This window comes from Buceros rhinoceros, unplaced genomic scaffold (genome assembly GCF_000710305.1).
Source record: "Buceros rhinoceros silvestris isolate BGI_N320 unplaced genomic scaffold, ASM71030v1 scaffold2086, whole genome shotgun sequence".
Taxonomy (NCBI): domain Eukaryota; kingdom Metazoa; phylum Chordata; class Aves; order Bucerotiformes; family Bucerotidae; genus Buceros; species Buceros rhinoceros.
In genome coordinates, this window is record NW_010417897.1 from 9,793 (window position 1) to 21,762 (window position 11,970).

General features: G+C 49.4%; 1 protein-coding gene across 1 annotated transcript in view; it reads right to left on the minus strand.

Annotated features, from left to right (window-relative positions):
- MXRA8 (matrix-remodelling associated 8) overlaps positions 1-11,970 on the minus strand; it is a 17,285-nt gene that overhangs the window by 1,205 nt on the left and 4,110 nt on the right. The window contains exons 2-9 of the mRNA XM_010138303.1: positions 9,320-9,340; positions 8,493-8,801; positions 7,813-7,914; positions 6,122-6,580; positions 2,258-2,416; positions 1,420-1,450; positions 488-564; positions 142-219 (exon numbers count right to left, since the gene is read on the minus strand). Of these exons, the coding sequence (XP_010136605.1) occupies positions 142-219; positions 488-564; positions 1,420-1,450; positions 2,258-2,416; positions 6,122-6,580; positions 7,813-7,914; positions 8,493-8,801; positions 9,320-9,340 (1,236 nt within the window). The remainder of the gene's footprint in view (positions 1-141; positions 220-487; positions 565-1,419; positions 1,451-2,257; positions 2,417-6,121; positions 6,581-7,812; positions 7,915-8,492; positions 8,802-9,319; positions 9,341-11,970) is intronic.

The following is an 11,970-nucleotide window of genomic DNA, read 5'->3' on the forward strand; positions in this document are numbered from 1 at the left end:
CATTTGTCATGATGTTTATCATTCCTCATGCAGCTGTGGCTTGGTCAGCTCACTGCTAAACCGTGTTCTTCCCTCCTCCCTCCTTCGACCCATCAGAAGGTTCCTACGGCCACCAATCAGGGTGAAGCGAGTTGTTACTACCTTTGTCTAAATCAATGTTCTTTGCTGGGAAGCTTCTGGCTTGCTCAGCCTTCTCCTTCAGGATGTTGTTTTTGTAATCTGTAAGGGAAGAGTATAATTCAGACAGCCATTAGAACATTAAAACAAAACCGAGCTTTAGAGCCCAGGCAGACGTGTGATTGGTCCTTCCTTGAAGCACTCTAGGCCTGGCATCCCCATTTCTCATGGAGTAACTCAGCCACTCAGTGGGAAAAGGAAAGCTGCTCTGCCTTCATTGCTGCCCCTGGCACTAATCGGTTATGCATGCTTCAGTCTCCTGTAACGAGTTTCACCCTGCTTTGGAGAATGGTTGCTAGCTGATGCGTACCCAGTCTGATGTCTTCGCTTCTGTACTGAGGCAGATCTGTCGTGTCGACTGTAAATTCTTTAAGATTTACTTCCTTCCTGAAAAAGGAATAACAGTGAAAGATGGTATTGTCACATCTCCTTTCATAACTGGCTCTTTTCACACTTTTTCACAATAGCTTTTCTAATGCCACTTTAGAGAATTTAATTTAGTGTTTATTTGCTATATACCTGGAGAAAGGTTGAAAAACCCAAATCCACAGAAGATTTGATTCTCTGTTAAATACTGGTGATTTCCAGAGCGATCCTTACAGACCTGTCTCCAGTTTCTACAAGGCTTCCCTGGAGAAAGCCTGGCAAACAGGACAGCAGTGGCAGCCCCTGCACGTGGGTATTTTGCCTGTCTTTGCCACTAAGCTATCAGCCAGATTTCAGGAGGTCAGACGGCTTACCAGTGAGTCTGGGTCTTCCCCATCTCTTCCACTTTAATAATATATCATAAGCCATAAAGGAACCCAGCTATGCAATCCTGGCCCCTCCTCGCAGTAGGGTTTCCAGTAGATCTGTGCATTACCCCTTTACCACCAGTTCCTAATGACATCTCAGACAAACACGATCTGTTAATCAGTTCCCAAAGTTCAACGTGAGGAAACGCAATTGCCAGATCAGCCCTACAAACCCTTTTCTCCTTCTGTACTCAGACAGCAGGGAAGGTGCTCCCTGGTGCATGTTCCTGGGAACATCACACTAACAACCACGAGAGTGTAAAGCTGTAAAAGAATTGGTGGAAAGCAATGAATAAACTCTACCAAAGAGCCTGTGCTGTACAGGGCTCTCCTCGTGCTGAGCAGACCCTCAGCTGCTTTAGGCTCTTAGTGACAGCCAAGGGTCGGGGCCCATAAGTTCATTTTTACCATCCCAGCGGTAGATAAGGGACCCTGTAATTGTACTTACTCTCCGTATTTCTTCACATTATATTCATAACCTAAACAGGGAGAAGAAGCAGAATGAGCAGACACATCCAGACAAGCAAGTCCTCCCAGATAACAGGGATAATGATAACACCCAGTGCTTCTTCAGAGGGCTCCCTACTGGTGATGCTACAACGGTCACTTCCACAACCCTCCAATCACAGGAACTCATGTGTGTTCCACTGCTATAGGGAGCTTCCCTCTGCTTTACTCCCCAGTTTTCTGCTTGTCTTCCCAGATCTGGGGATGACCAGCCATTGCCATAATTCAATTCTTTCCCCCTCCCCTTCACTATAAAAACATTAACCACATCTGTCCTCTCTTGGGTGCTGGGGCTGCACTTGCCCGTGCCCAGCTCACTGCTTTGGCCTGCGCCCACCACACGCTACAGACGCTGGTTTTCATACATGCCAGGTACCGAACTGCGCTCCTGTCTCACTGCAAGGAGTAATGATTCCAGGCTCCTCTTCTCCCTTCAGAGAGGCCTTCGACATCTCTGTCCCTGAGGGATGCACGTGGGCCTTCTGGTCTAAATAAATTCCACTTGTAAAGATCAACCATCCAGCAGTTCTGACTTTTTTCTCCCTTACAACAAAACGACTCAGCAAATTAAGGGCTGAAAATTTTGACAGCATACTAGTGAATCTCTTGGCACAACACCTGCAAAGACTCCCCACCACACAGGTTGCTGGTTGCCCTGCACTGTGCTTTGCAGAAGAGGAGCCCTGCGTTGTGCTCTGCAGGAATTACTTGCCCCATCAGCTCGGCTGTCCTGAGATACCCCTTCAAGCACTACAGGGCTGGTCTCTTCCAGCACTTACCTCTCTGGCGGCGCCGGCGGGTGACGAGGACAACAATGATGAGGAGGACAACGAAGAGCAGCAGTGTCGCCAGGATGTAGCCCAGCTGCTGGAGGAAGTGCACCCGGCTCTCAGGGATGATGACATTTATCACGTTGTGGCCCCTGACAATGTTTGGATCTGACGGCAGAGGAAAAGGAAAGCAGGTTGATCGTTGTAATTGGCATCGCACGGGGTCCCATGTGAGGACCTGAGAAGCGTGTTGAGGGAGAAACTCTTCTGAACTGCATGAAGTAAAGGGCAAGTAAAGTAAAGTAAAAAAAAAAACTGCATGAAGTAAAGGGCTGCCTAATTTACAACACACTACGCCTTTGTCAGAGGAAGATGCCTGTGCTCTTCACAGGACCTTCACACCTCCCAGGAGCATGAAGTATTCACAGTGACATTCCCTCCCCGCTGCCTGGCTGTCCGTGTGTGCCTGGTTATTGCAGAGGGGAGGCCCAGAAAGAAGCCGCACTAGAGAGCCCCAAGGCTTCCTGCAGGGTAACGCAGCGCTCCTCTGGGTCCCTCACAACACGCATACCACACTGCTTCGGCTCCAGACAGCTGAAGTATGAAACAGCCCTTCCCTGCCAAGGGTTATAATTTACAGAGTGGGAGGAATTTTCAATGCCAAAGAATGATTTTCCTTTTAAATAAAATAAAAATCAATAAAATAAATAAAATGAAAGCCCACAAAAACGAGCCAAGATTCCATTCCATCTGAGGGTGCAGCAGCATTTCAGTTCCGCAGCACAGGGAAGGGTAACTCAAAACTTTTATGTGGAACATTTTGAGATCTCAAATAAATAGGTCAATGTTTTACACGTATAAAGAGGAAGCGACTTCTCTGCTTGCAATAGTCAGAGGGGTGGACAAATCCAGACACTGTGCCGGGAGAGACTCTTCTCTTCAGAACAGACCTGAAAGCGGCACCTTCTCCCCCTAACAGGGAGCATTCACAGAGCGCCAGGCAAGAACCAGCATGGAGACCTGCCCTCCCACTCCCTGGGGAGTTTAACCCTCCCGATCAGTCCGAAGGAATAAGGGGAAAGATGGGAGGAAATATCCCAAAGCCACAGTACCACTTACCAGACGATTTCTCATGGGAGCAATGGTGACATTTTTGGAACCCCTGGCAGAGTGACTGGTTCCAGACTGTTGTTTAGTTTGTTTCCAGCATTTCAAAATACCAACCCACCAACAATAAAATCAGGACAGACGAGAGTGGATTGAAATAAACACTTGGAAAGCAGAGTTGACTGTTTGCTAATGCAAACAAGAAAAACAGGGGGTTTTAGCACACGCTCTGTTCTGGTAGCCCAGCCCTGCAGCCCAGCAGCACTCCTCTCTACTGGCACCACTAGATGCCACGTGCTTGCTGGCTACAGTGCTGAAAACTAGCATGTGTTTCTCACCACTGCTAAGCTAAAAAAATACCTCACCAAAAAAAAAAAAAAACAACCACTTGCAAAGCTGCAAACAGTACACGTGATGGTTCTGCTCTAACAAATCTCTGGATCCGAAAGGCTTCTTCAGCAGCTGCCCTAATGAGACAGTGGTCACTGGAGCTGCTGTTGGGCAGGAGGCAGCAAACACAAATGTGTTCTATTGCTGGCTCTTGGCTTTCCCACAGTACTGCAAGATGGGGTAGGAGCTGAGTTCAGCCATAGTCAACCCCGGGGAGGTCACTGTAACAACAAACAGTGCCAACGGAGGTTCGGTTACTTCAGCCCTCCTTGGCTTACTCAGTGAAGTAATGCTAAAGATAATTGTCATACCAGTGTTTTGATGAAGCAGCACTGGTGGACTTCACAGTGCACCCCCAGGAAGGCAGCAAAATATATCACATTTTATAATGGGGAAACTGAGGCACAGTAACAGTTGACTCGGTCACACCCAGCAGATGAATGGCAGCACCTAGAATAGTATCACCAAGGTAATACAGACTCTCCCCCTCATCCTAGTGCTATATCAGAACTTAAGCTGAGGTGATGAGGCTTTGTTCTGTAACCGAGACCTGATCTCAACGCGGCATCTCCCCCTGCCTCCGATTCACTCACACAGTCTGGTTTAACTACTGGAAAGTAAGTTCTAAGGGGGGGAAGTTAGACCAGAGGTGCCTTTACAATATTTCATAGCGCCACGGTCAGACTCTTCTGCTGGGAGGAATGTCGAGCTCTCCAGCAGGAGAGCTCCCAAATCCCGGTTGCGTGGCCTGTTTTCCTTTCCAGGCTGGCAAAGGACTGAGAGTAGTTTAGCAACAAGCATGAGACACAACAGATGCTGGTTCTCCAGAGCAAATGCAGAGTGAAAATGCACTGAGTTAGCCGTCGTAGACCACGTTTATGCTGCTGAGGCCGAGAGCAGAATTCAGCTCGTGCTTATACTCAAAACAGGATGAAGTTTCCTGCCTGGAAATGGCTCCCAGCCTTGGAGCTATTCCAGAAACTATAGCTGCTTGCTCAAAAAGCTCATTGTTTTGCTTTTGTTATCTCCTGGTGTTTCTTTTTGACTTTACATTATAGCCCCAGAAGAGTTCTTTAGCTTTTCACAGAATGGGGCAATATCTCGGTCTTTCTTGCTGTACACAAGAGGACACGTCCCAGCGGGCTCTCGAGAGCAAGGGGTTTGAAAAAGGCTCTCCGGGTGTCTCAGCTTCTTTCACATTCCCATCAACTCAGCACATTTTTGTGTGTGGTGCTCTCGAACCAGCTGAGCGTTCAGTGCCCGCAGGGGACAAAGCTCTTCCAAAGCTGCTCTTGTGGACAGTGGAAACAGCTTTTCTCAGGAAGGCGAGTTCCTCCAGCAGCGAGGGCATGACTGCCAAACTAAGACAGCCCTGGCAGGTTGAATTACTTGTAGGTTCTAACTTGTGAGCAGGTAGGTGACTATTCAGCAACAACCAGGACGACATCTAGCAAAGAGGGGAATAAATTCCTGAGTGGGCAGCTCTGAAAACAAGATCTAGCTTCCATCTGCTCAGTGTGACCTGGACAGGGCTCAAAGGCAGCGAGAGGGCGCAGGCAGGGAGTCTGATACTTGCATGTCCTGGCCTCCCTGTCAGCTCAGCCCTGCAGCCACCGCTTTCCAGCCCAGCGGGGAGGTTTAAGTTTCTGCGACTCGAAAAAGCCAATAGCTAGAGAAGAACAGACCTATTTAAAAATGTATGAGGCACGTCAAAATTCTGTGTTAAGCAGCCAATAAATATTAAACCACAATGAATATTTTAAAATGTTAACAAGGAACTATACCCAAAAGACTAAAAAAAAATATTAAACTTGGGATTTTCATTTTATTTTTCTGCCTGATGGTTTTGAGTTTGGACAGGCTGTCAGATGATAGCTCACTGCAGTGGAAAATTGGTTTAAGACAAAAAAAGGAAAGCTGAAGGGTGGAGGAAAATTCCTGGTGCTTGATTCTGCACAGTCTGGCATCTTGCACAGCCTAAACCCGTGCAGCAGGGAGAGGAACACTTACGATTGGTATCTACTAGTAGCAAAGGAGGCAAGACCTCATCTACTCTTCTACCCTATGGGCAGGAATAGCCCCTGGTTCAAATGTGAGATCCCTTCACAGAGGAAGCCTCAGTGTTGCTCTAAGTGGCACCTCCACCGCAGTGGGGCCCTTGGTACTTCTGCAGAGCACGGATTTGCCTTGACCACACTCCTTCCTGCTGGCCCCAAGTGATCCCTGCAGACCACCGTGGGGGGATAGGAAAGGCAAGAACGTGAACTAATGGGTTATTCCTGTCCCTTGGCTCACTGAGCTCTTTAGAGCTCAAAGGTGCAACTGTAGATACTGCTTATCTCTTAATCAGGAGAACCACTTCCAGAGGTCACTCACCCAGGGCAGGGGCAATGTTGTGAGTTGTGAGGTTCACCACCTTCTTCTCTCTCACTGGCTCCGTCACAAAGACTTGGTAGATCCTGCGCTCATGCAGGCCACAGTAGTGATGGTGCAGGTGGCAGGAGTAAGTGCCTTCATCTGCACTCTCCAGCTGTGAAATCCGCAGGGAAAAGTCTCCCAGGGCAAAGGCTGTGTCTGTGATGTTCATCTTCTGACGAATGAAGAGAGGTCCATAGGAGCGGCGCTCGCCAGAGGCGTACAGGTCAATGAGGCGGTCAGCCCGGTCGTGAGGGACCCCCGGGGGCTGCCTGTCCCAGTGGACCACTTGTTGTTCCTCTTCACTGTGCCGTTCAGTCCAGATGTGGTTACGGTTCACGCAGGGCAGCATCACTGTGCTGCCCTGGAGGGCAACGATCACCGGCTTTTCCCCATCCCAGTACTCCACTGCATCCTCAGCTGTGGAGACAATACACAGTGAGCAACCCCGCTGCGCGCATCTCTACACTCCTGTCCTATTCTCAAGGACACCCAGGCACACCTCGGATTGTTCTCAGGCCCTGCAATCCTAGAACAAGTCCCCTCCAAAGATCCGAGTGCCACAGGGGTAACGTGCCTTGTTCACGCTTCCTTCAGCAGTTAGTAAAGACGTGCTCCTTTATGCTCTACATCCCAGGTCAGGGCATTAAGCAAAACCACTTTCTTTTCGCTAGAACAGAGTTAACTTCTTGCCTTAGAGAGCAGGAAGTACATTCTCTCTCCAGACTAAGAATGGAACGAGAGTAACAGATTTCATCTCCAATATGCTGCATCCCAACTCTCCAAGCAGGAAATGCTTTTTCTACCCACAAACACCCTAATTACTGGAGGAGTTCAAGAAGCACTGGCTTATATTTTGTTCTTGAAAAGGAATTACAGAAGAACCAAAACACAGCTGAGCAGACCGGGGCTCGCAGGCCTGCCCGGGTGTTTTTACTGCCTAGCTGTGAGAAGGGCAGCAGCAGAGGTGCACTCCTCTACCAGCCATCAGCCCTTCAACAGCTTCGCTGCACAACCAGCCCCAGCAGCTTCGCTCCTGCATTACACAAAGGTTGACTGAAATGACACGGTTGTGATACATGTGTGGCAAGGGCGGCACACGCTGCAGTGACCAGCAGCCCTCAGAGTTTGCTTTTAGAGCTGGAGTTAAGGTGTGGTAACTTGAGGAGGCTTTTTAACTACAGCCTTCTCAGGGTAAGCTCACCAAGCACTGCGCAAGGCGGATCTCTGTGGCTAACCTGACTGACGAGGGACTGTTACCAGTGATGTTCTTCTGCTGGAGCAGTAGCGGCCAGCTGCCTAACTAGGCTGAGTAAACATTCAACTTAACAGGCTCCATAAATACACACACTGAATAAAAGTTCTGAAACTCAGGGAATCTGATAGCAAAGAGCATAGCGAGCACCTCTGTCTCCCGATGCTTTCCAAGCCTCTTGGGGCATCTGTGCCCTGAACCTGTGACAGAGAGGGCACAAGCAAAACCCTGCAGCCACTCTGCTCTTCTCTGACACTAGCAGAACAGCGTGCAAGGCCGACCGTGAATCAGCACACGAGCCCCACTGTGAATTCAGTAGAGTCTGGTGGCCACTGGACACCAGTTGCCAGAGCAGGTCCCGATCAGAAAGAAACACCAAGCTGTGTGCCACACCTACCTGTCTTGGTGATAATTAGTTGGATTTTCACAGTTTCGTATAAGTGGCAGTAGTGATGGTGAAGATTACAGGAGTACGTGCCTTCATCGCTCTCTGCAACATCTAGTACCCACAGGGAAGAGAGAGGACGTTAAATCTTGTACACTAAGACAGTGGTTGCTTTTGTCGTTCATGCTGTTTCCCAAATGCCCTCAGGGAGGCAAAAGGGACTTTATACAGCTTAGTTCTAACCCATCCTTATCACCCAGAGGGGCGGTTAAACGGAGAAGACTCATCTCCCCTTATACAATAATTTGTTCAGTTTATCCGCTCTCTTGGGGAACGTATTTCTATTAACAGATGGAAAGAGAAAGCTGATTTGAGTTGAGCTAAGAGCAAGCACAGGAAGAATTACAGTCTTGGGTTTATACTTCAGGCACTGAAATACAAAGGCCCACAAGAAGCCCAAGTGCTTTTCAGGCAATGAGTTGTTACCCATTCTCGTTTAAAACGGGACTGTTTCAAAGAGATAAAACACTGTTGCTAGTGCTTCGGAGAACCTCATTAATCTCATTAGACTGATAATTATTTGTAGAAAATGCTCTGTAAAATAGCCATTTTCACTGAAAAACAGAAAGGTAATTCAGTCATGAATCCTCTTTTCTGCGGGTAGCACTAGGAGAAAAGATGCTGTTTGGTACCTTTGATCACCAAGGAGAAGTTGCCATCTGTAAACGCATTCTGGGGCATGAATATCCTCCCTTGGTTGTAGGAGCTGTACACACGCTGATCCCCAGCCGAGTACATGTCGCACAGCCTCTCCATCTTATTATCCCCATAGTAGGTGCTGTACACGTCCCAGTGAACCACGCGCTGGCGGTCGTTCAGCCGATCCTGGGTCCACACCATGCGGTAGCTCTTGCAGGGCAGCACAGCCTGTGACCCCAGCGCAGCGCTGATGTTTAACACGGACACTACGACACTGTCTGGGTTCGAGGCATCAGCTGGGACTGAGAGCCAGGAGTCAAGAACAAAAAAAAAAAAAAAAATGAAGAAGACGCTCGAGTAGGACTCAGACCTGTCCTAGATGCTCCACACACCTTCCACCCAAAAGAAACTGACTTTTAAGACCATCATAGAGTGCTCTCATGGAGAAATACAACAGAAAGCGCAGGTGAAGAAGACGCTCGAGTAGGACTCAGACCTGTCCTAGATGCTCCACACACCTTCCACCCAAAAGAAACTGACTTTTAAGACCATCATAGAGTGCTCTCATGGAGAAATACAACAGAAAGCCACTTAAAAACACTGAAAGCAATGTTTGCTACCAGGATTGTAGGTTGGACCTGTCCCACCTACCCTCCCTAACCCCCAGTTCAATCAAGCTTTAGAGACACTAGTGTATGGGACGCATGGCTCACGCCTATGGAAGTGAGCAACAAAATCCCCACTGCACGTCATGGAATCAGGGACCCTCTCACTTCTTCTCACAATGACAAAACCAGCAGATTATGAAGATGTCACTCACCTGAATATAAATGAACAGAACCTGTCAAGGCAGAAAAAACAGAATGTTACTGAGAGCAAAAGGAAGGAAAAACCTACACGTACGCTCATAGTCAGCAGTGGGAACAGTAGGGCAAGAACATTCACAGATTCATGGGTGGGAAGGGCCCTTTTAAGGTCATCCAGTTCAACCCCCTGCAGTGAGCTGGGACATCCTCAACCACAGCAGGTTGCTCAGAGCCCCAGGGTTCAACCTGACCTGTAATGGTTCCAGGGATGGGGCTTCTACCACCTCTCGGGGGGTTAGAGCTGCCCATGTGGAGGGAAGTGGATCCACACTGCTGATGCACTAGATTGAGAGCCAAAAGATAACTTTTATCTCCAAGACTCCAACCTGAACTCCTATAAAACTGGTGGTGGGACTCATGCATTGAGAGCACTCTGTAACTCCGCAGCCTGCTGAGTCTACCAGTCAGGAGTGACGTGGCTGTTTCGCTCATGATGCACACTGTTGCCAGTGCTCCGCTGGGCAAACGCATCCTGGCTTTAGGAGCGTGTCCCCCAGAGCCTCTCCCGCTGCCCGTCTGCCCAGTTAACACTGTAAGGCTCTGGATGCAGCTGCAGCTCTCTCCAACTCACGTGACTCAGATCTATGCAGGAAGAACTTTGCAAGAGATGAACTAATGCCTTTGTTTCTGTGTTTCTCCAGTCTGGTCCCTCCTGCTTTTTGTGTAGGAGGGGTCTAGGAGGTCTCCTGGCATCGCATTTTGAGACCAGGACTCAGATTCCCAACACAATGATATCGTTCATCTCTCCAACCAGTCAAGCCCAAGTGGGTTCCAGCAAGATCATTAGATGTTTTGTCCTGCTAATGTCATAGGCACAATGTCCTCCAGACAGAGGCTGTCATTTTTTTCAGCCTCGGAATTTATGCCTTTCAAAAGAGAATAAATTAACTCCAGACTGGGGCTATTTTAACCACACCCCCAGTGCCTGGGCTGAGAATAAACTCTGTTTCCTTTCCTTCTCCTATCACAAAACATGGAGCAGTGACACCAGAGAACAGAACTGAGCAGCACTGTCTGTTGAATTGCCAGTTCAAAGACACTCCAAATGGAAGTTATTTTTTCTACATTTATAATTTCAGCACCACAAAGAAAAAAAAAATCTCGGACAAAGCCTGTACTGCTCTGGCGATAAGACACATCATACCCAAGACACTGTAATTCCATCGTTTGATGGTCTCTCCTAACAGGCTGTGAAATGCCTGATGGTAATAAAACAAGCTGCCAGGCTGTCTCTGGAAGTCAGGACTTAGATTTAGCTTAGGACAGCGAAGGAACACTACAAAGCTCTTCCACAGCACCAAAGCAGCCTTCTCCCGGAGAAATCGGCGAAGGACCAGCAGCTCTCCGCACAACAGCACCCACCCGTGCCCATGGGTCAGAGCAATGTCCCTGTGCCTGAGCTGCGGTGTTCGCCCCGTGCCAAGAGGACACCAGGGCACCACAGCACCGGAAGCGCCGTGCGCTGGGGAGCGGGCTTGGAGCGCGGCAGGACCAGCAGCTCTCCGCACAACAGCACCCACCCGTGCCCATGGGTCAGAGCAATGTCCCTGTGCCTGAGCTGCGGTGTTCGCCCCGTGCCAAGAGGACACCAGGGCACCACAGCACCGGGAGCGCCGTGCGCTGGGGAGCGGGCTTGGAGCTGGCTGCGCAGCCAGTGCTCCCAGAGTCCCAGCAGTGCTGCTGCTGCTCACTAACAGCAGGTTTGATTCGGCGCTACAGAAACATCCTCTCCTGGCTCAGCAAGAGGAACGCATTGACTTTTCCCTTTTCCTCTTGCAAGTTAATGGAAAAAACACTGAGCCCAAATGCAGCATCCGACAGCAGCATCCAGCTACGCCTTCCAGCATGCCCTGCTCCGCAGCCTGTCGCAGCCCTGAACTAACACCAGCACTAACCCTCAGTTCTGTATCTTTGAGCTGGTCCTGCTGGCACCATGAGGACCACCCAGGCCCCACCTCTCCATCCCACCCCAGGGACCTTCTGCCAGGCTGCTGGAGCCCTGTCAGACAGCGACACGCACTTCTCCAGCACACCTCCCAACACGCGGACACAGCGACGCTGTCTGTAATGGAACAGCTTTAGGTAAGAAAAGCTTATGTCTTGTGGGTTTTGACCGCTGCTTTTTCCTCCACTCTTAAAGCTTCTGCTAAGCAGCTCCCTAAGAAGCAGGGCAGAAGACTCTCACTGACTTGACAGTTACGCTCCAGGGTCTTTCTAGGTCTGTCCCACAGTGACCAGGAGATGTTGCCTCCTGTTGGGAAAAGGGAAGAGCCTCTTGATGCCTTGCCTGCATTTTACCTTCCTGCTATTCTGACTTGCTGAGTGTTGCCACACGAAGCTGAACGGCCCAGGGTCACAGTGAAGTTATGCACTAGAACAAAACTCATCCAAGATGAGGCACAGTCAGGTATGGTGGTGGAGTTCAGCACAGAGATGAGACATGGGAGAGAACGGGGTTTTCCCTGTGCACGCTCACATGCACACACAGATTCTGGATGGAAGCTTTGGGTCTGAAGCCTGCCCCAGGGTATCACTAGACAAAGTGGTAGGTGCAAATACCAAAAAGACAGCGGCAGAGCAGCCAATAAGCACAGTTCTAGAAGGG